We start from the raw sequence: 24,674 nt of genomic DNA, 5'->3' as shown, positions 1-24,674 counted from the left end.
AAAATGCAAAATTTTCATTTTTTTCATCAAATTTTGGGATTTTTCACCAAGAAAGGATGCAAGTTACCATAAAATTTTACCACTAAGTTAAAGTAGAATATGTCACGAAAAAACAATCTCGGAATCAGAATGATAACTAAAAGCATTCCAGAGTTATTAATGTTTAAAGTGACAGTGGTCAGAATTGCAAAAAACGCTCTGGTCCTTAAGGTATAAAATGGCCTTGTCCTTAAGGGGTTAAGCAATGAATTTACAGGATATAAAGACTCATTTACCTTTATATGGAATTTTAGGTTTTCATGAAGCCGAAAACCGATCTGTACTGCCTCCTCCTTTATATTGGTGACAATGCAGAGATGTTTAGAGATGCGATCTGCAAAGGGAGAACAACAGAAAAAAAGACGTCACAAAAGAATCAGAAAATGGAACATTTGTGAACCAAGTGGATCCACAATCAGTTAGGTCGCCATTAACTCATAGAATTAAGCAGATACACTTTATAAGCATAATGGATCCATTAATAGCAACTGGGTGACAGGTTCCAGGTAACAGAAATATTTTTTTGTCCAAAACGGAAAAATTTGTATGAAACATATCACAAAGACGATGGATTTTACATATATTAGTTGACTTGAAGGTCAACGTCAAAGGTAGATACCCTTACCATCGTCTTTTCATGTTCATCAGTTGCAATCCAATCACAAATGAATGAATTTGGCTCATACATTTGCCCCAAAGCCCTTGATAAGGGGCAAATGTATGAGCCGATATGTTTAGTTTTAATATTACTTGCTTGGTGTCCTTAGTTATTTGTGGACTGCAGCCACACTAAATTCCTGCACTTAAGTCAGCATGCATCTGCATGCTTTGACGCAACACTTTTTGCATATACCGACGTTTTGCATATACCGACCAGACCAGTAGGTTGAGGATTTTACATTTTAAAAGGCTACTGTTTAAAAATTACATTATCTTCAGTTAGTGGCTGGTAAAATTAAGTCTTTTTTGATCCCTTAGTGATCATTTGTACCTATAGATGTTAAATTAACCTCCATCCACAGGTCCTTTTTGTTTTTCACTAAACTTATACAGAACCTAGACTAAAATCCTAAACTAATACAGATCCCAAGACCAGACCCCTAAACTAATTCAGACCACAGATTAGAGCCCTAAATAAATACAGACCACAGACTAGACCCCTAAACTAATACAGACCCAGTGGCTAAAGCCCTAAACTAATACAGACCCGAGGTCAGACCCCTAAACTAATACAGACCCGAGGTCAGACCCCTAAACTAATACAGACCCCAGACAAGATCCCTAAACTAATACAGACTCCAGACCAGACTCCCTAAAACAAAGACAGACTCCAGACCAGACCCCTAAATTAATACAGACACCAGACCAGACCACTAAACTAATACAGACCCCAGATCTGACCCCCCTAAACTAATAAGATTCCCAGAACAGATCGCCAGACCAGACCTCCTTAACTAATTCAGACCCCTAAACTAATACAGACGCCAGACCAGACCCCTAAACTAATACAGACGCCAGACCAGACCTCCTAAACTAATAGAGGCCCCAGCCTATATCCTGTTAACTAATACAGACCAGACCCGACCCATAAACTAATACAGACCCCAGACCAGACTCCCTAAAACTAAGACAGACTCCAGACCAGACCCCCTAAACTAATAAAGACACCAGACCAGATCACTAAACTAATACAGACCCCAGATCTGACCCCCTAAACTAATAAAAATCCCAGAAGAGATCCCCATAACTAATACAGACCCCAGACCAGACCCCTACACTAATAAAAACCCCAGACCAGACCTCCTAAACTAAACTAATACAGACCCCATACCAGATCCCTAAACAAATACAGACCCCAGACTATATCCTGTAAACTAATACAGACCAGACCCCTTAAATAAAATACTCTAGACCAAACTCCCCAAAGTAATAAAGATTTGAGTTAACACCTCTAAACTAATACAGATCCCAGACCAGACCCCTTAAATATATTTAAAAAAAAAAAAAACAGACGTCTAGGCCACTACAAATACTAACTCTAGACCAGCCCCCATAATAAATACAGACCCCAACAAAGATCCTCTAAAAATAAAGAGAGTAGTCAGACTCTCATAAACACTCTCCAGGAGAGTAGTCAGGTTTGGGTAGGTGCTGTAAAGGGTGGCCATATTGGTTTTCATCCAGCTTTCCATGCATCAGACAAACCTGCTGAATAGAATTTTGTAATGAATGAGACGACTCAAGGACTTTTGTTCTCTCATCTAAATGGGGAAATGTTCTGTCTATAACCATAAATACACTTTTTCTTATGACTACTATTCCTGCCATTGTTGCTGTATCCTATCATTTACGAACATAAAGTGGGAGACGAGAGAAGTTGTCAAATACATCATCGAGCACTGAAGAATCTGTCCGTGGGGGGGGGACCGCAGGCTGACTCCAGGAATCCCCAGCCTATTCCGAATATTTCCTAGATGATCTTGTTTGATGAGACAAACCCCTCTGATATCAGCAAACAAGTATTACTCTTCTATCGCAGGGACTTGTTGAGCCCACCCAATGCTTGCCCGACATGCCCGGGCGTACAGCGAGTGACGGTCCCAGCAATGCCTGGAGTAGTATATTTATAAAGTGTCAGGCACATTCTCCGTAACTTCCTCGCTTAATCCCTGCAAACAATTCTGTGCTGAGCCCAGAGTCAATGCGGCCGCCTGTGACTCATGTCATTGCCTCTCGGCGGGAGAAAAGGTAAAAGGCGAACAAAACCCAGCGTTTCCTCTTCTGTCCACGCCTGCGGTGGCAGCAGCGCCGTTTGGGGCAAGTCACCATCTCTATACTCTAAAGCAATGTGTATCCACTTTGTGACCTAAAAATATAAAAAGTGTGAAATTATTGGAGAGGTTTGCTATGGGGATTTGCTCCTGCTCTGGACAGTTCTTGGTACGGACAGAGGTGTCAGCAGAGAGCACTGTGGTCTGTTGTTGGGGGAAGTATTGGAGGCTCCCATACACATTAGATGGTCAGCTGGTTCCTCTGAGATCTTCAGGTTCAGATGACACGTGTCTTATGCGTATGGCCAACTTTCTATACCAGTGGTCCCCAAACTGTGGACCTTCAAATGTTGCAAAACTACAACTCCTAGCATGCCCGGACAGCCAACGGCTGTCCGGGCATGCTAGGAGTTGTAGTTTTGCAACATTTGAAGGTCCACAGTTTGGAGGTCACTGCCTTGAATGGGCACTCTCATGAAAACGAATTTTTGCTATGGCACTCCTTATGAGAAAATATTTCTAATATACTTTGTTTAAAAAAATAATAATAAAGTTTTCTATGTTTTATTTGTGCTTAAAAAAGCTCAAGAGCACATTTTCCCCCATCTCATACACAGACTTTGGACCGAAGTCCAAACACAGGAAGTGCAGCCTGGGAGTGCTGAGGGGGGGGGGGGGGGGGGGGGGGGGTCCAACCAACAGGATATGGCAGTTAAGTGTGAGAGAGGAGCTATGATTGGATGGGGCTTGACACACCCCTCTCAGCACTCCAGGCTGCACTTCCTGTGTTTGGGCTTCGGTCCTAAGTCTCTGTATGAGATGGGGGAAAATGTGCTCTTGAGCTTTTTTAAAGGGGTTCTCCGGTGCTTAGATATCTTATCCCCCATCCAAAGGATAGGGGATAAGATGCCTGATCGCGGGAGTCCCGCTGCTGGGGACCCCCGTGATCTTGCACGCGGCACCCCGTTTGTAATTAGTCCCCGGAGCGTGTTCGCTCCGGGTCTGATTACCGGCGACCACAGGGCCGGCGGCGTGTGACAGCTATCACGCCCCCTCCCGTAGGCTTGCACTGAGGGGCGGAGCGTGACATCACATGGGGGTGGAGGCGTGACGTCACACGCCGTCGGCCCTTTGGTCGCCGGTAATCAGACCCGGAGCGAACACGCTCCGGGGACTAATTACAAACGGGGTGCCGCGTGCAAGATCACGGGGGTCCCCAGCAGCGGGACTCCCGCGATCAGGCATCTTATCCCCTATCCTTTGGATAGGGGATAAGATGTCTAAGCACCGGAGTACCCCTTTAAGCACAAATAAAACATAGAAAACTTTTTTTTAAACAAATTATATTAGAAATATTTTTTATTTACCATAAGGAGTGCAATAGCAAAAATTTTTTTTATGAGAGTTACCCTTTAACTTCCCTTTCTTAAAAGGGGGTACTCCGGTAAAAAAAAAAAAAATTCAAATCAACTGGTGCCAGAAAGTTATACAGATTTGTAAATTACTTCTATTTAAAAATCTTAACCCTTCCATTACTTATCAACTGCTGTATGCTCCACAGGAAGTTGTGTAGTTCTTTCTAGTCTGACCACAGTGCTCTCTGCTGCCACCTCTGTCCATGTCAGGAACTGTTCGGAGCAGGAGAGGTTTGCTATGGGGATTTTCTCCTGCTCTGGACAGTTCCTGACATGGATAGAGGTGTCGGCAGAGAGCACTGTGGTCAGACAGAAAAGAATTATACAACTTCCTTTGGAGCATACAGTAGCTGATAAGTACTGGAAGGATTAAGATTTTTAAATAGAAGTAATTTACAAATCTGTATAACTTTTTGGCACCAGTTGATTTACAAAAAAATAGTTTTTCACCAGAGAACCCCTTTAAAGGAATTGGCCTGGGCTGCAATTCCACACACCACCTGTGGACAAAGGTGACAGTGTTCTTGAAATACTGCAGCCATGTATTTCTAACCCTGCGCAACCCCTTGAACTGAGTTAATATTTTACAGAAGACTGTTTCTTGCTCAAAATCCAATAAAAAAAAGAAGAGAAGAAACATAAATGTTAGCGTTGTGGATTTGTCCTGAGCTTTACACAACACAATGTATCACTGAATAATGATCATTCCCCAGGAGAGCCGTGCGTCCACACGATACTTGGCCGAATCCTACATTCTTAGATGAATAGACAGGTAATCCCGCCAGGATGTTCTCTGTATTTCAGAACGTGTAATTTTTACAGAAAATCTCTCGGGGCAGGATATAATTTACTGATACCAAACAGAAACAATGTAACAAGTGGTGACACAAAAGTAACAAAGCTGCAAATATTTCTCGGTGCTGAGGAATTGGAGCCTTGATTCTTGACAATCCCTGAACATCAGATCAGAGAGCCGTAGCCCCGGTCTAGATCCTTTAGCCAAGTATTTAGGGCCGACATTTCTTCTGATTCATCAGCCAAGTGAAAACTTACGAGGAGGATTCCAGTTTCGTTTATAGAACTGTATATCAAAAATGGCCCTGAGTAGGAGATGATACAGTTTCTGCCATTGGGTGCAACCAACCAGAAAGCCAAGAAGTGACAAAGAGGAAAAATATCCCTAACAGATCCTCTGAACTCTGGAATCCTTTGTCTTTTCTATGTATTGGGGGCTGAGAGAATACAAAATGTCATGGTCAACACCTACTGAGAAGGTGGAGGCAACACGTGGCAACATCTTCCATCAACCTAAGACAGATAGTAGCATCCCATAGTGCTGCAGTTTAGTGGACCCAAGACTTCCTCAAAACTGTGATTTTCTGTTGGTTAGGTTCGTGATCACATGACCGAGTTAAAGCACCAGAACTTAATGTCCAGCCCTTTATGAAATGGGTTACCATGGTGGACCATGCACAATGACAAGCATCTGCTAAAGTGGTGTAAAGCACGTTGTCACTGGATCCTGGAGCAGAGGAAGCGTGTTCTGTGGGTGATGAATCACGTCTCACTGGATGCCTGGCGGGTATGATTTGGGTTTGGCAGGTGCCCAGATAACACGGCCAACCAGTATGTATAGCACTCACTGTAAAATTTGGTGGAAGAGGGGGTCATGTTATGGGGCTGGTTTTCACAGTTTTGCCACCAATTTCCAGTAAAGGGAAATCTCAGAGCTGTAAAGACATGTTATACAACAGTCACCTCCATCTTTGGGGGAAGGCCCTCATCTGTTCCAGTATGACTGCTCCCCTATGTACACAGCAGACTCCATACACATGTGGGGTGAGAAGTTTGGTGCAAAGGGCACAGAGCCCAGACCTCAATCTCATCTAACACCTTCGAGATAAATTAAAACCCTGATTACAAGTGCGGTGAAGTGAAGAAAACCGTATCCCGTAGCTGAATGTGACCTGCTCAGCGCTGATAGCTGTGGCCACTATAGGGCAGCGGACACATTCCTTTAGGGTTAGCGTTGGTGGTTAGGGTTTGGGCTTTGGGATGTTTGCGGCGCAGGCGGGTTGGAGAAACTTTGTCCTGGAATGAGAGAGACCAGGCTGTAAAGCAGAAAACTGTCCGGAGGGTTACATTCCACTACAGGGACACAGTTTTCTTCCTTACACTGGCATTCACAAATGTGGCACAAATTCTGACAGACACCCCAAAATCTTGTGGGAAATCTTTCCAGAAGAGAAAAAGCTGTTATAGCAACAAAGGCGGCCGACTCCACATTAACCCTCATGGTTTCGGAATGGGATGTCCAACAAGTTAACATAGGTGTAATGGTCAGAGGTCCACATACTGATGTAACCTTTCTAAACAAACTAGGAAACCCTTCAACCTTGTCTTTTAGGAATCTCTACAATTCGAACGTTCATTGGAAGCACCTGGAAAACTTGACTCCTTTTCAAATAATTACTCGTAAGAAGAGTGAGAATTGTGGTGTCGGAGGTCCTCGTGTCAAAGTGTTCTCCGCAGAAAGGCTTTTGTTTGTACATTCTACTTTTGAAAGCTTTCAATCCTGGAAATAATACAGGAAGAAACCATCTTGACTTGACTGCCAGGAGCCTCGGACACCTGCGCTAAACACTCACTTTCTCCTAACCTTCATTTCCCAGCCTCAAGGATTAGCAGAAGTGACATGAACCAACACATGTCCTCAGGGTCTGCGGTGTAAGAACCTGGATCTTCTGTCAATCAACTTCCTCTGCCGAGGGCGCTTCATGCAAATGAGAGAAGGAATCGGAAGAGACGGTAACAAATGTTGTGTCTTTCTATATGATAGCCAATAATTTTAAACTGAGGTGTACAAGGATAGGGTACCCTGCACCCAGGGCAGAGGTTCAATTTTCCCCCACCGCAACATAACATAACTTGTGGACACAGACACTTTGGGGCCTTGAGAACACAGCCATTTGTTTTGTTTTATAAACACTGCATTCCAAGAAGTTTTAAAGCCGCATTCACATCACAAGATTTGCATCCGTGCAGTTCATATGATTCTATTGCGTCGATTGGAGTCCAATCCGTTTTTAACTTTTCTGTGATTATCTTTTCGCAACATGCTATGCATGTGGCACATATTCCAGCTGGAAGCCAAGGAAGACATAAGTGTTTGCAGAAGGGTCCTTGCTCAGCTGGTTCTCCACTTCTGGCTGGTAAAGTCCCCTTCTTGCAGCAGGACACAGGATGGGTGACCTCACAGGATGGGCTGGAAACGAACTTAGGTAAAATCCTCCTAGACTCTGCACATTGCCATGATCTCCATGCTTACGACCCAGATCTGTCTCAGGTTAGAGGATACTCGCAACTAGAATGTTACTTGGTTCTAGAACCAAAACTTGGACAAGTCTAGGTTATCCTGGTTGAGGTAGGCTTAAATTGAATCTGTCAGCAGCACCACCCGCATTAACCTGCTGGTATTACCTGTTAGTGCAGTTGACTAATAAAAATGGTGGTAACTTTATATTCCTAGGTACTGCTATTGCCAAAAAAAAAAAATATGTAAATTAGGTTCTTCCCTAGCCGAGGTACACTGGTTCTTTTCCCAGCTGGTCCCTTAAAGGGGTATTCCACTGCTCCCTGTAGCACCTGACGGTCTGAATTGTATTTTCTGAACGCTAGGTGCGGGTGGTGGTGGTCATGACCTCATGCCCCTTCCATTTATGTCTATGGGAGGGGGTGCGGCGGTGGCCATGCTCCCTCCCATAGACATAAATGGAGGGGGCGTGGGATGATGGTATGAGGGGGCGTGGCATGGAATCACGACAACTGGCGCCTGCACCCAGAGTTCAGAAAATGCAGTGGTCCCCCATTGTTTGTCGAATCCATCATATGTTGAGGGATTCGTGCAATGTAAAGTATAGGAAGCTGTACTCACCTGTCCCCGCCGCTCGCGATGGTGACCCCGGGCCTCCGCTGGGCTCTCCTGGTCATCTCTGGTCCTCCGCTGTCTTCTCCGGTCCTCCGCTGTCTTCTCTGGTCCTCTGCTGTCTTACGCAAGGCCTTACTGGGCCTGCGTAGCGAAGTCATTACGGCGCTGCGTACACCATTCCTATTGGATGACGTGCGCAGCAGCGTATTGACGCCATCGGAGAGGGCCGAGAAGACACCGGAAGACCAGCGCTGGACCCGGAGGGCACCCCGGAGCATCGTGGAGGGGTAAGTAATACTTACCGCACCACACGGGGAACATTAAGCTGCTATCCGGCAGCAGCTTAAACATTTTGCGCTGCCGGATAGCACTTAATGCGATGGCCCCGACATAAAAAAGCATTGTATGTCAATGCTGACATCGACATGCGATGGCCTCTGAGAGGCCATCGTATGTCGATTTGATCATATGTCAGGGCCATCGTAGGTCGGGGGGTCACTGTACAATTCAGAACGCCAGGTGGAGCAGTGGAATACCCCTTTAATCATGGCCCCTAATGAATTTTCATATGATACCACTTCTACACATAGCTGCTACGTTCTACGATCCCGCACAAACTAAGATCTCTATCCCTGACTAGATCAGTCAGTCCTGAAGAGGGGACAAAAAGCAAAATTGCTTATTTTTCTGCTCTCTTTCACATGGGCAGATCCACAGTGTATTTTACACTGTGGATTCGCCAACAATGGACCCCTACAGTGTGTCTCAGATGTGCATGCTCAATCGGTAATACGCCGCTACGAGCAGTCACACGGTGATGTACAAGTATCCGCGCGCTTGCGCAGTATACTTGCACACATAGCAGCTGCTGTCGGCCTAGCTCAGAGAGCAGGGGGAGCGACCGCAATGTGTGCAAGTACACCGCGCATGCTCGTGGCAACTCGCACATCGCAGCAGTGTCTCTGCTCGTAGCGGTGTATATGGAGGCACACTTTAGGGGTCCATCGTCAGCAGATCCGCAGCGTAAAATATGTGAACGAGCCCTGATGCAGTTTTTGTGGTGAATAAGACAGTTTTTGAATAAAACTGTTTTCATATGTATATGTTTTGGCGTTTTTTATTGGGTGTTTTTTCTTCTGCATTTTTCATATTACAAGTCATGTGATTCTTTAATCATGTGACTCAAGGATTTCTACTGATACATTGGTTAAAAAAAATAAAAATATTCCAGAAAAAAACGCCAACATACATGCATGCATAGAATTTTCTGTTCACACCTATAAAAGTCTATGAGAGGAAAAATAACACAATTTCTTGTAAAAATACCATACCCAGAGCATGGAGAGATTTAAAAAAAACTGCCACTGAGCCTTAAAACGCTACTAAAGGGTGATAAAACACCAAAAAGGAGAAAAAAGTGGGTATGGGGTCTCCCAGTTAATGTCTGGCCACTGTGTTTTTAGTCCAAAAAGGCCGCCATGTAGAACGTATGGTGTTTTCTTGGCCATTTTTGTTTACACTGTGTCTGTTTTGAGCCTAAGTCCATGTTCATACGACAGAATATTTGCAGCGTGTATGCCTGGAAAACACAGGTGGACATTCTGCATATAGCGGGCGCCAGAAACATGATGGGACTAGGACCGCTTGGAAATGCACCGTCTCCATAGATGGCAAAGCATTTACAAGCAGAAATTCTGCCAAGTGCACGGCGCAGTAGAATCCCATTGAAAACAATGGGACTCTACTGCAACAGAATTTCCAAGCGGAATCCTTCCCATGTGCACCTACTCTAAGTATCAAAACACTTGATATTCAATCCATGAGAGCAGATTGAGCAGCGCTATTGTTAGTGATTTCATCCGTACGCCATGCCTCCTCTGTGGTCTGCAGTCTATGAGGCCTCCTGTATGACCCGGATATATGGATTATGAGGCCTCCCGTATGACCCTGATATATGGTCTATGAGGCCTCCTGTATGACCCTGATATATGGTCTATGAGGCCTCCTGTATGACCCTGATATATGGTCTATGAGGCCTCCTGTGTGACCCTTATATATGGTTTATGAGGCCTCCTGTATGACCCTGATATATGGTCTATGAGGCCTCCTGTGTGACCCTTATATATGGTTTATGAGGCCTCCTGTGTGACCCTGATATATGGTCTATGAGGCCTCCAGGTGACCCTGATATATGGTCTATGAGGCCTCCTGTATGACCCTGATACATGGTCTATGAGGCCTCCTGTATGACCCTGATATATGGTCTATGAGGCCTCCAGGTGACGCGGATATATGGTCTATGAGGCCTCTGGGTGACCCTGATATATGGTCTACGAGGCCTCTTGGGTGACACTGATATATGGTCTATGAGGCCTCTGGGTGACCCCGATATATGGTCTATGAGGCCTCCAGGTGACCCTGATATATGGTCTATGAGGCCTCTTGGGTGACACTGATATATGGTCTATGAGGCCTCTGGGTGACCCCGATATATGGTCTATGAGGCTTCTTGGGTGACACTGATATATGGTCTATGAGGCCTTCTGTATGAACCTGATATATGGTCTATGAGGCCTCCAAGTGACCCTGATATATGGTCTATGAGGCCTCAAGGTGACCCGGATATATGGTCTTGGAGGCTTCTTGGGTGACCCTGATATATGGTCTATGAGGCCTCTGGGTGACCCTGATATATGGTCTATGAGGCCTCTGGGTGACCCTGATATATGTTCTATGAGGCCTCTTGGGTGACACTGATATATGGTCTATGAGGTCTCTGGGTGACCCCGATATATGGTCTATGAGACCTCCTGCATGACCCTGATATATGATCTATGAGGACTCCGGGTGACCCAAATAAATGGTCTATTAGGCCTCCGGGTGACCCTGATATGTGGTCTAGGAGACCTCCTGCGTAACCCTAATATATGGTCTATGAGGCCTCCGGGTGACCCGGATATATGGTCTATGAGGCCTCCGGGTGATACTAATAAATAGTCTATGAGGCCTCCTGTATGACCCTGATATATGGTCTATGAGGCCTCCTGTATGACCCTGATATATGGTCTATGAGGCCTCCGGGTGACTCGGATATATGGTCTATGAGGCCTCCGGGTGACCCTGGTATATGGTCTATGAGGCCTCCTGTATGACCTTGATATATGGTCTATGAGGCCTCCGGGTGACCCTGGTATATGGTCTATGAGGCCTCCTGTATGACCCTGATATATGGTCTATGTGGACTCCAGGTGACCTTGATAAATGGTCTATGAGGCCTCCGGGTGACCCTGATATATGGTCTTTGAGGCCTCCTGTATGACCCCGATATATGGTCTATGAGGCCTCTGGGTGACCCTAATATGTAGTAGCTGATAGAATGCAGTTTTCAATGCATTATGCCTCAAGAGGTTAAATCAAAGCCAGCGTGATAGAGCGCAATGCACTTAATCTGCTAACCAAATATGAACTAGAATACCTCCACCGATTAAATCCCCCTTCTCTGCTGTAGGTAAAAAAAATAGAATTATGTCGATCTTTCAAGCTCATAGCGAGTCAAGTAAGCATGAGAAGGAGCTGACGAGTTGCTGACATATTGACTGTCATTGGCTTGAATGCGCGTCTCTGCCTCGCGCTGTCACTCGGTGACCTCCATGTCTCCTCTCGACTGCACCACGTACGGGGAAAGGTCACCCAACACTTATACAAACTTCCTCAATACTTAACACGCTTCCTCTAGGAACGTGTAGAAACCTGTGCAAAAACATCACTTATACTAAAAATATAAAAAAGTGCTAACAAAAAGCGTTAACACTCCCCTCAAGGATACGCTACATACAGGGCTGATGGGGAAAAAAGGTGAAACTGCGTTCCCTCCCCCTACACAGGTACATTCTATGGCCCTTTATAACTGTTTATTTGAGTATCTTAGGCAATTACCCTATGTTGATTCTACCATGGTCTTTTGTTCCCAGTTTGTCCCCTGATGATCCCGAGAGCATCCGGGTGAAACACGTAGGAGAGTGTGTGTGTTTAATACATTCTTCTGTGTATAAAACCTGTACATTGCACTGTGTGATACTGTCAATAACTATATGTGGGCCTGTAATCAGATTTAGGAACCCCTGGCATTGTATATGGTATATAGGTGCTTGGGTAAGAAATCTCACATGACAAACAACAGATAAAATCTACTGTCAATAACAAGCAGCAGACTTGACAATGCAGCTCCGGGTGTAATAGAGAACCAAGAATAATGTAGCGGCAGAGCTATGAATTCAGATCTGGATGTGAATGGATTAGAAGACAAGATGTAACAGCAGAATTGTCAATGCAGCTCTGGGTGTGACTGAGCTGCATACATAATAGAACGGCAGAATTATGAATTCAGCTCTGAATGTGGTGGAATTTGAAGACATGATGTAATTGCAAAATTAAGGAGTACCTTTCATCATAAAAACTTTTGATATATTATAGATTAATGTATGCAGAATAACTTTCCAATAGCTGTCAGGGATCAGTGCTGAGCTTGTCTGTGTCCTGGCTGCAGTCTGAGATTTAGGACTACAGCAGGAGTCTGAAATCTATAGAAAAAAAAAAAAGGCTTGTGGTTAGGAATGGTAGGGAGTCCCCTAGTGGTCATCTTTTCAAAGTGGAAAATTAATTAGAAAGAAGCATTTTTTTTTCCAACATGCTATTGGGAAGTTATTATGAAAGGTACCCTTAAAAGGAGTAGTGCGGTAGAACATAACTTATCTCCTATCCAAAGAATAGGGGATAAGTTCTAGATCGTGGGACCCCCCGCGATCTCCTGTACGAAGCCCGGGAAGCGGCCATTCCGACCCCCGCAGGAAGCCAAGGCTGTCACGTCTGTATCTCTATGGGATACATGGAATAGGCGTGTCAACCGCTGTTCTGTGCAGGGGTCGGCATGCTCCGTTCAAGAGATCGCAGGGGGGTCCCAGCGTTGGGACCCCCTGTGATCTATAACTTATCTTCTATCCTTTGAATAGAACTCCTTTAAGAATGCAGCTCTGGCTGTGGTTGAGCAGCAGATATGATGTAAAAGGTGAATTCAGCTGTGGATGTGACTGGATTAGAAAACACACTGTAATAGCAGAATTGTGAATTCAGCTCTAGGTCTGACTAGCAGAAAGTATGCAAACACAGAATTGTGAATGCAGCTCTGGGTGTTGCAGAGTAGCAGAAATAATGAAAATGCAGAATTGTAAATTCAGCTCTAGAGGTGATTGGATTAGAAGACATGTTAAAAAAACAAAAGTTGTGAGTTAAAGGGGCAGTCCGCTGCCCCAGCGTTCTGAACCTTTTGTTCCGAACGCTTGGAGCGTGTGGCGGGGTTATGACGTCACGCCCACACCCCTTGTGATGTCACAGCCGTCACATCCCCTCCCACAGACTTGCATTGAGGGGGCATGGTGTGACATCACAAGGGGCGTGACTGTGATGTAACGACCCCCGCCGCACGCACCCAGCGGTCGTGGGGGTCCCAGCTGAGGCGGAGTACCCCTTTAAGCACTAGGTCTGACTGAGTAGTGAACATAATGTAAACGCAGAACTTTGAATGCAGCTCTGGATGTGATAACGTAGAAGAAATACGTAAACTAGGAATCCTCAGATTGGCTCTGGATGTGCCTGAATGAATACAAAAGAAACATGATGAAACAGCAGAATGGTGAATGCAGATATGGGTGCAACTAAATAGCAGATGTAACGTAAAAGCAGCATTATGAAATCAGCTCTGGATGTGGCTGGATTAGAAGAGATTTTCATTATGTAGAGATTATTATTATTATTTGTGTAAAAATAAACTAAAATGTTAGGTTTCTGATTCCTCCACACCTTTAGGGTCTATTTACATGGCAGAATTTCCACCTCAAATTAAAGCCCATAGACTTCTATGGGATTCCGCACTCCCATTAACACTTCTGAATTTCCGCAAGCGGAAATTCAGAAGTGTGAATGGAAGTGCAGAATCCCATAAAAGTCTGTGAGCTTTAATTTGAGGCAGAATTGCATAAGAAGAATTTTGCAGGTGGAAATTCTGCTGTGTAAATAGACCTTTATTCTCTCTCTCTCTCTCTCTCAAAGGGCTACTCTGGTGGAAAAAAAATTATTTTTAAATCAACAGGTACCAGAAAGTTAAACAGATTTGACAATTACTTCTATTTAAAAATCGAAACCCTTCCAGTACTTATCGGCAGTTGTGTAGTTCGTTCCAGTCTGACCACAGTGCTCTCTGCTGACACCTCTGTTCATGTCAGGAACTGCCCAGAGCAGGAGAAGTTTGCTATGGGGATTTGTTTCTACTCTGGACAGTTCCTGATATGGACAGAGGTGTCAGCAGAGAGCACTGTGGTCAGACAGAAAAGAAATTCAAAAAGAAAAGAACTTCCTGTGGAGCATACAGAAGTTGATAAGTACTGGAAGGGTTAAGATTTTTAAACAGAAGTAATTTATATATCTGTATAAGTTTCTTGCACCAGTTGCGGAGTACCCCCTTTAAATCTCAGTAAAAGATCATGTAAAAGAAGACAAACTGGGAAACGTTGACCTATGTTGATGGATAGATTAAAATAAAATACAAGCAGAAATCATTCAGTGTTCCTCTTTGTGAGTTACAGACCGAAGATGAAATATCAAAGTAAGATAATCTCCTCCTTCGGGTAGAAGAACCATCAAAGCAGGAATAAAAAAAAAATACATTAAAATGTAAAAAGCACTAAAAGCATAAAACCCTCCAAACGCCGCCTCTCAGTCATCAGAAATATTTTGCAGGGGCTTGAAAAAAAACAAAATTGAAGTCATCACAAATCCTGCAAAGAACTGACAAATGTAAAAACAAAAGCTTGTCAAAGTGTAAAGGCGAACGAGACGCGGCCCGAGGAGCTGAAATTCCAGGTCACGGATTAAATGCAGAACACAGGTCAAGGCCAAACTGCTGGAGACCAACAACTACAGAGGCCTGGAAGAAGAAAGTCAGAGCAAAAGAGAAAAGCAGAATAAGGATTGTATAATACATCCAAGAACAGCTAAAAAAAATTATGACTGCTAATATAAAAATAGGGGCAAAAATGGTTGCGGCAACTAGTGTTATGTATATATATTTTTCACCCTTTAGCCTCTATTTCTAAAAATATAACTACTATAATACTGCTCCTATATACAAGAATATAACTACTATAATACTTCTCCTATATACAAGAATATAACTACTATAATACTGCTCCTATATACAAGAATATAACTACTATAATACTGCTCCTATATACAAGAATATAACTACTATAATACTGTCTCCTATATACAAGAATATAACTACTATAATACTGCCTCCTATATACAAGAATATAACTACTATAATACTGCTTCTATATACAAGAATATAACTACTATAATACTGCTCCTATATACAAGAATACAACTACTATAATACTGCCTCCTATATACAAGAATATAACTACTATAATACTGCTCCTATAAACAAGAATATAACTACTATAATACTGCTCCTATGTACAAGAATATAACTACTATAATACTGCTCCTATATACAAGAATATAACTACTATAATACTGCTTCTATAGACAAGAATATAACTACTATAATACCGCTCATATATACAAGAATATAACTACTATAATACTGCTCCTATATACAAGAATATAACTACTATAATACTGCTCCTATATACAAGAATATAAATACTATAATACTGCTCCCTATATACAAGAATATAACTACTATAATACTGCTTATATATACAAGAATATAACTACTATAATACTGCTCCTATATACAAGAATATAACTACTATAATACTGCTCCTATATACAAGAATATAACTACTATAATACTGTTCCTATGTACAAGAATATAAATACTATAATACTGCTCCCTATATACAAGAATATAACTACTATAATACTGCTTATATATACAAGAATATAACTACTATAATACTGCTCCTATATACAAGAATATAACTACTATAATACTGCTCCTATATACAAGAATATAACTACTATAATACTGTTCCTATGTACAAGAATATAACTACTATAATACTGCTCCTATATACAAGAATATAACTACTATAATACTGCTCCTATATACAATATAACTACTATTATACTGCTCCTATATACAAGAATATAACTACTATAATACTGTTCCTATGTACAAGAATATAACTACTATAATACTGCTCCTATATACAAGAATATAACTACTATAATACTGCTCCTATATACAATATAACTACTATTATACTGCTCCTATATACAAGAATATAACTACTATAATACTGTTCCTATGTACAAGAATATAACTACTATAATACTGTTCCTATGTACAAGAATATAACTACTTTCCTCTTCGTCCCTTCGGCAGCACAGAAGGGATATTCCATCGCCTTATCCCGAATCAGGACCATCCTATAGAATAATTAATTTATTAATGAAATAATTTGGTTGCTGGGATGGGCCAGAGGCTCCATAAAAGGCCACAGAACCCAAAGGACACAGTGTTTTCTGTCCTTACCAGAAGTACGGATCATCCTTTTCAAGGACTCAGCCTTGCGGGGTCCTGGCTGCCACGTGTCCGTGCGGGGTCTCGGACTAATGTAGACTGGGGCGGTGTCCCAGTTCTAGGAAAAAGCTGCCAGTAATCCTAAGGAATCGTAGCGATGAGCAGGATTACAGAGGTGCAGGAAGTGCGCAGCGGCGCTGCGCTTGTCCCGGGCACTGACCGCAGTGAAGTCCCGTTATGTATACACTATTAAGTGTTACGTATTGCTATCTATGCACGGTGGCACTGCGCTAGAGGCACAGACCGGAGAAGTTTCAGTATGTAATACATCCGGACTGTGCAAAGTGTGCGGCGCCGCCGCCGCGTTACACTGGGCAGCGGTCGGTGTAAGTGCCGGAGCAGTGTCTCCTATCGGCTAAACTGTTTCTGCTTGTACACTTACTAGTCACTTTTTTCTTGCAGGCAGCAGCTGGCTCCAGCGACATGCATCCTCCAGTCTCTGGACCTGTACGCGCACTGCAAGCGGTGCTCTTCTAAGCAGCTGGTGAGCGAGCGCGGGTGACGTCAGCAGCGGTCCAGCGCTGCGGGGAGTCGGCGGGAGAGCTTATCAGGCCGGGAACTTGGCGTGCATCAGCCTCACTGAGCTGGGCAGCCGGGTTCCTGGTTTCATAAGGTAAATGTTCTCCTAAGTTTTACACAGTGTACAGTTAAACATGCTGGATTGGTGGGCTAGAGGTTTTTCTTTTTTCTCTCTGCAGATTTCTTCTGTGGAGGGATTTAAGAAAAGAAGGTCAAAAAGTAAAGATAGATTATGCCTGTCCTGTAAACAACCCCTGCCAGATGACTGTCCCTATGAGGACTGTAAAGATTGTGCAGCCAAGATTAAAGGAGTAGTCCAGTGGTGAACAACTTATCCCCTATCCTAAGGATAGGGGATAAGTTGCAGATCGCGGGGGGTCTGACCGCTGGGGCCCCCCGCGATCTCCTGTACGGGGCCCCGACAGCCCGCGGGAAGGGGGCGTGTCGACCTCCGCACGAAGCGGCGGCCCACGCCCCTCAATACAACTCTATGGCAGAGCCGAAGCGCTGCCTTCGGCAATCTCCGGCTATGCCATGGCGATGTACTGAGGGGGCGTGTCGGCCACGGCTTCGTGCGGTGGTCGACACCCGCTATCTGGCCGTAGAGCCTGGCCCCCGTACAGAGAGATCGCAGGGGGCCCCAGCGGTCGGACCCCCCGCGATCTCAAACTTATCCCCTATCCTTAGGATAGGGGATAAGTTTTTCACCACTGGACTACCCCTTCAAAGAGTCTGCAGTAGTGAAAGTTAAGAGATGTATCAGCTGCTTGCAGAAATTACAAATAGGCTGCCCATCTAACCTCTGTGATACATGCTCACCACCCGAACCAGCATCAGATTTGGCTTCTGAAGCAAAATCATTTTTTTCTTGGTTCCGCACACGTTTTTCTAATTCTAAATCGCTATCTATGAAAAGGAAGCGTTATAGGAGAGAATCTACATCATCTTCCTCCTCCTCCAGTCATACGGAAGTGGTCCGGTCAGAAAAGTAGTAAAAAGAAGATGAGAAGCTACAAAAAGCTGACTCCATCTTCTTCTGACTCTGTGTCATCTGTGGCAGGACCGTCTAGGAAAAAGAAGAGGTGTCACAAGAAGAAGTGTCCGACTTCATCCTCTTCTTCAGACTCGGACTCTTCCTCAGCCTCCTCCTCGGACTCTAAAATTATCTCTGAGGATATTTTTCTCTTTAAGAAGGAGAATGCTGAGGGTCTAATAAAGAAGTTAAAACATTGCATCGAAACTGGGCATCATGAAAGATCCACGCAGGATAAAGAGGCCCTGTTTTATTTTCCAAAGAAGAAGGCGACTGTGCTTCCAGGTCATCATGTATTGAAAAGTATTATGGACAAGGAGTGGAGGAGGCCATATAAGCGTTTGGATCTAGGATCCAGATTTAAGAGTATGTATAGATTAGACCCCTCTGTGCCTGAAGATTGGGATCAGCCTAGCGGAGAGGACCCGGCTATTGCCAAGGTTTAAAAAAAAAATCCTTCTTTCCAGCAGACGAATCTATATTGCTGAAAGACGCGATGGACCGGAAAGCTGATACTCTGTTGAAGAGAAACCATACTACTTTGGCATCTCTCAGTAAGGCGGCTCTCTCATCCGTGCCTGTCTCGAGAGCTTTGAGACTGTGGCTGAGCCAGTTGTCTCAGGACATCCAGGAAGGTGGGTCCAGGCTTTCTTAAAATCCACACACCCCGGAAGAAGCCTTCATTGGTGAAACGTTGGGTGGCGGGTGGCTGTAGCGCTGTACTCCTTGCTCCACTTGGTAAAGTATTTCGTTATTTCTGTCCAGTTCAGGTTTTGCCCTACCCATAATGTGTCATTGATCCCCTGAGGCTTCTTTGTCTGCTCTATGATTTTTTGTACTTACTTGCGGTCCGAGCATACTTGCTGGATCCGACTCTAATATTCAATCTACAACATATGAGCAGCAGCCTCCTTTATTAATCCACGGGAGTCAATACTTATTGTGCATTAATTACTTAACCCTTCCCCTGGCAGACAAGCATAGCCCCCGTTTCTCTCTCAGTACTCTTTGGATTCATGTTTATTACTATATATGTATTCTTTTAAATTATTTTAAATGTCTTATTTTGGATTCATGTTAATAAAGTATACTTTGTGATATTTATGTCCTGTTTGACGCCTTTTATTTATGAATTTAATCTATTTCTTAAAATCCGCAACAGAATACTTGTGTGATTTCTCACTCGACGTTTTAAAGATTGCCGCCAAGAGCATGGCAGTGACTAATTCCACACGTAGAGCCATATGGCTAAAGCCATGGACAGGAGACACATCATCAAAATCTCATTTTTGCACCCTGCCCTCTGAGCCAGGTAGACTCATTGGGAAACAACTTGACAAGGCGTTGAAGCAGAACAAAAAAGACAAGGAATTGGCGCTCCCGCATTCCTTTCGGAAACCCTTCAAGAGATTTCAAGGTCAGAATTCCAGAGCCGGTTTCCGTAGGAAGCAATACCAAAATAGAGGTAGAATATATCAGAACAGATTCCAGGAGAGGAACAAGAAGAAACAGTCTGGATCGGCTAACGCAAAGCCGGAATTCTGACGCCAGCTGTATGGATTAGGTTGGGGTAAGGCTGCTAAAGTTCTACAGAGAATGAGAAAGTGTGACATCAGATCCTTGGGTACTACGGATTGTTCGTCAGGGCTATGCCCTGGAATTTCACCACGAACCAAGAAGCAGGTTTCTTCTAAACCAAGACCAGGATCACAGAGTGTTTCCCCTTCTGATGGAGCTTTTGAGCAAAGGAGCACTGGAACAAGTACCTCAAGAAGAAGAATTTATGGGGGTCTATTCATATGTGTTTCCAGTCCCCAAACCAGATCACAAATGGTGGCTGATAATTGACCTACATTTCTTAAACAAACATTTGGTGAAAACCAAATTCAAAATGGACAATATCAGAACCCTGTACAGCATTGTGGAGAGAGGGTAAATGATGATCTGCCTAGACTTAAAGGATGCATATCTGCATGTGCCCATAAAGAAGGAACACAGGAAATATCTTCGAGTAGCTGTCCGTGTACAGCAGAAGATACTCCATCTTTAGTTTTAGGCTCCTCCTTTTGGGTTGTCTCCAGCCCCATCACCAAGCTGGTGGTGGTCTTGGTTGCAGTTCTACGCCTCCAGAAGATAAGAATATTGCCATATCTGGACGACTGGATTGTAATAGCAGACAGCCCGGAAACTTTCCAGCATCATCTTCACTCCTGTCTGCAGTTACTGAAACGTGTAGGATTTCTGGTAAATTTCCAGAAATCGAAACTCTATCCTACTACACGCATTCAGTTTTTAGGTCTCATTGTAGATCTCCAGCAAATGAAGATCTTCATGCCGGGGGACAAGACCCAGACAATCAAGGAAGCAGTCCTGAAAAAGTGTTGTGTCCCACAAGTCACAGTCAAGAGAGCGATGAGCATGTTAGGAATGTTGACAACCACTATAGAGTCGGTCCCCTGGGCAAAGGCCGATTTCAGGGAGTTCCAGTACAAGATCCTAAAGAAATGGAACAAGAAATGGACTTTTCTAGGCTCCCGCATTCCTCTCTCGCCAAAAGTAAAGAAAGACCTACTATGGTGGGAAAATCTTCTACAAAGGGAAGAGTTTTTGCAACAACCATCAAGTGACCATTACCACCGATGCCTCTACCACAGGGTGCCCATTTAGGGGACAAATGAATTCAAGGTTCCTGGACACCAACAATTAAATTGAGGTCTTCAAATTTCCACAAGCTAAAGGCTATTCAACTAAGCCTTTATCACCTCAAACAGTTTCTCACCAACAAATCGGTCTTGGTACGGACGGACAATGCAACCGCAGCGTTTTATGTAAACAAACAGGGGGCACTCGTTGCCTAGCGCTGAAAAGATTGTGTGCCCCGATGTTGTCATGGGCAGAATCTGTCATGACAAATCTCAAAGCCATTAATATCAGAGGCATTCTCAATCACCAAGCAGATGTATTGAGCAGAGAGACCTTAGTAGCAGCAGAATGGTCTCTCAACCCTTGCTACTTCACGATGCTGACAGACAAGTGGGGGATGCCAGATCTCAACTTGATGGCGACACGAGAGAACAGGAAAGTACAGAAGCTCGGATCATTAAGAAGATGGGACCAGCCGGATATCCTGGATGCCTTCTCAATTCCATGGGAAAAGAAGTTCTTCTACCTGTTCCCTCCACTTCCAGTGTTACCCAAAGTGATCAGCAAAACGGCCGACCTTAATCCTGGTGACTCCGTTCTGGCCTTACAGAGCCTGGTTCCCGGTCATTCTACAACTATCAGCAGGGAGATTCTTCAAGTTTCCACCAGTGCTGGATTTACTGATCCAGAAAGGGTTTCTACATCCACACGTGGAGAAATTACATCTGATGGCCTGGTTACGGAAAGGGACCGGTTAATGCAGCAAGGTTTTTCTACAGAAGTAGTAAACATTCTGATGTCGTCTAAGAGATCTTCTACAAATTTTGTGTATAATAGGCTTTGGAAGAGGTTTTCAAGTTGGTTATCGCAGCTCCACCTTCAACCATCTGTGACGACTATACTACAGTTTCTCCAAGAAGGTTTCAATAAAGGATTAAAACCCAACACCTTAAAGGTTCACATGATGGCCATAAATGCCATGTCAAATGGAAAATTCATAAATGATCCATTAATTAGGAGATTTTTTAAAGGGTTGGGGAAACTCAGGCCAACGGTACGCACTCCGGTAGCCTCAAGGGACTTGGTGCTCGTACTCAATGCTCTTACAGATCCCCCATTTTAGCCTATTGAAGTTATTGACCGCAAATGGTTGTCAAAGAAGCTTCTTTTTCTTATCGCGATCACATCAGCCAAAAGGGTTGGGGAACTGCAAGCGCTTTCCTTCAGAGAGCCCTATTTGAAAATTTTGCCAGAAGGAGTAAAAATTAGGACTATGCCTACATTCCGACCTAAGGTTCCGTCAGCGGTTAATATTAACAAAGAAACATTTTTACCAGTTTTTTTTCCAGATCCCAGCAATGAGGAACAGGAAAGATTTCATCGTCTGGATGTAAAACACTCTCCGATTTGTTATCTAACCAGAGTACAGGAGTTTCGTAAGGAAGAGAATCTTTTTGTCCTACCAGCAGGTTTCAATAGAGGTAACAAAGCCTCAAAGGATACTCTGGCGAGATGGATACGCATTACTATTGTTCAGGCCTATACTAGTGCTGGTAAAGAACCTCCTGCACCTTTGAAAACATACTCCACGCGGTCCACTTCTACATCTTGGGCAGAAAGGGAACGGGTCTCATTAATGAATATCTGTAATGCAGCCCAACATTCGCAAGGCACTACAGGCTACAGATTCAGACCTCGAACCCAGCCTTCAGTACCAGAGTGTTGTCTGCAGCAGAAGCTTAATCCCCCCTTTGGTTTCTATGTTAGATCCCTTCTGTGCTGCCGAAGGGACGAAGAGGAAAGTGGGTATTTTACTTACTGTAATTCTACTTTCCTCGAGTCCTGAAGGCAGCACAATACCCACCCAATAAACTATTTTATTTGCATGACTTTGGTCTATTTTATTACACTGTGTCCTTTGGGTGCTGGGGCCTTTTATGGAGCCTCTGGCCAATCCTAGCAATCAAATTATTTAATTCATTAAGTAATTATTCTATAGGATGGTGCTGATTCGGGATAAGATGATGGAATATCCCTTCTGTGCTGCCTTCAGGACTCAAGGAAAGTAGAATTACAGTAGGTAAAATACCCACTATAATACTGCCTCTTATATACAAGAATATAACTACTATAATACTGCTTCTATATACACAAGAATATAACTACTATAATACTGCCCCCTATGTACAAGTATATAACTACTATAATACTGCTCCTATATACAAGAATATAACTACTATAATACTGCCCCTATATACAAGAATATAACTACTATAATACTGCTCCTATATACAAGAATATTACTACTATAATACTGCTCCTTTATACAGGAATATAACTACTATAATACTGCTCCTTTATACAGGAATATAACTACTATAATACTGCCCCCTGTATACAAGAATATATCTACTATAATACTGCTCCTATATACAAGAATATAACTACTATAATACTGCTCCTTTATACAGGAATATAACTACTATAATACTGCCCCCTATGTACAAGAATATCACTCAATACAACATTCCTTGTAAGAGTTAATAAGAAGTCTTGAGTCAGTAATAAGATGCAGTGGGATATATAATATTCACTTACCCTTAATGATTGATTCCGCTGTATATAAATCTCTTTTATAGGTCACCTAGAGCACAAATGAGCGGCATTAATTACAGGGACAGGAAGGATTAGCGGCATGAATGCCCCGCAGCGGCAATTTCTATTGTCAACGCTTTAACCAATCATTTATTTCATCAGTTGTCTCATAAAATCCTCCTCATTAACAATGGGGCGACACGTTTTCACTTTTTCTTTCCCAAAAATTGGATTTGATGAGCACTTAGTGAAGGGGAGAATGTGTGGTGAGGCAGAGGTGTGATGTGTAGTGAAGCATGGTGGGTGTTATAAGTTAAAATATTTTAAAGGGGTACTCCTGTGGAAAACTTTTTTTTTTTTTTTTTAATAAACTGGTGCCAGAAAGTTAAACAGATTTGTAAATTACTTCTATAAAAAAAAATCTTAATTCTTCCAGTACTTTTTAGGGGAGGTATACTACAGAAGAAATGCTTTTCTTTTTGGATTTCTCTGATGTCATGATCACAGTGCTCTCTGCTGACCTCTGCTGTCCATTTTAGGAACTGTCCAGAGCAGCATATGTTTGCTATGGGGATTTTCTCCTGCTCTGGACAGTTCCTAAAATGGACAGCAGAGGTCAGCAGAGAGCACTGTGGTCATGATATCAGAGAAATCCAAAAAGAAAAGCATTTCTTCTGTAGTATACAGCCCCTAAAAAGTACTGGAAGGATTAAGATTTTTTAATAGAAGTAATTTACAAATCTGTTTAACTTTCTGGCACCAGTTTACTTTAAAAAAAAATAAGTTTTCCACGGAAGTACCCCTTTAAAGGACCTACTCCTCTGGGGGGCGCTATTACACTATATTTTTAATAGTTTTTATGTTTTGACAATTATCTCAGTTTAAGTAATTAAATAAATAAATAAATAAATAAATAAATACATAAATAAGATAAATTAAAGAGAATCTCCAGTGAAAAGCATCGTTGATTAATTGAAGTTCTCACTCATAGGTGACATGGAGGGAAAGGTGTTCTCCAGTGAAAAACTGTTTGTTTTTTATCAACTGGTGCCAGAAAGTAAAACAGATTTATAAATTACTTCTATTTAAAAATCTTAATCCTTCCAGTACTTATCTGCTGCTGTAT

General features: G+C 43.1%; 1 protein-coding gene across 4 annotated transcripts in view; it reads right to left on the bottom strand.

The window, feature by feature from the left end:
- The window catches only part of CRPPA (CDP-L-ribitol pyrophosphorylase A), a 194,886-nt gene that overhangs the window by 97,246 nt on the left and 72,966 nt on the right, over positions 1-24,674 (bottom strand). For all 4 annotated transcript variants that reach the window (XM_056518901.1, XM_056518902.1, XM_056518899.1 and 1 more), the window contains exons 5-6: positions 23,552-23,597; positions 276-373 (exon numbers count right to left, since the gene is read on the bottom strand). In XM_056518901.1, coding sequence (XP_056374876.1) covers positions 276-373; positions 23,552-23,597 — 144 coding nt within the window. The remainder of the gene's footprint in view (positions 1-275; positions 374-23,551; positions 23,598-24,674) is intronic.

This window comes from Hyla sarda, chromosome 5 (assembly GCF_029499605.1).
Source record: "Hyla sarda isolate aHylSar1 chromosome 5, aHylSar1.hap1, whole genome shotgun sequence".
Classification (NCBI taxonomy): Eukaryota; Metazoa; Chordata; class Amphibia; order Anura; family Hylidae; genus Hyla; species Hyla sarda.
The sequence above is the reverse complement of the archived record's forward strand: the minus strand, read 5'-3'. Positions and strand labels throughout refer to the sequence as shown.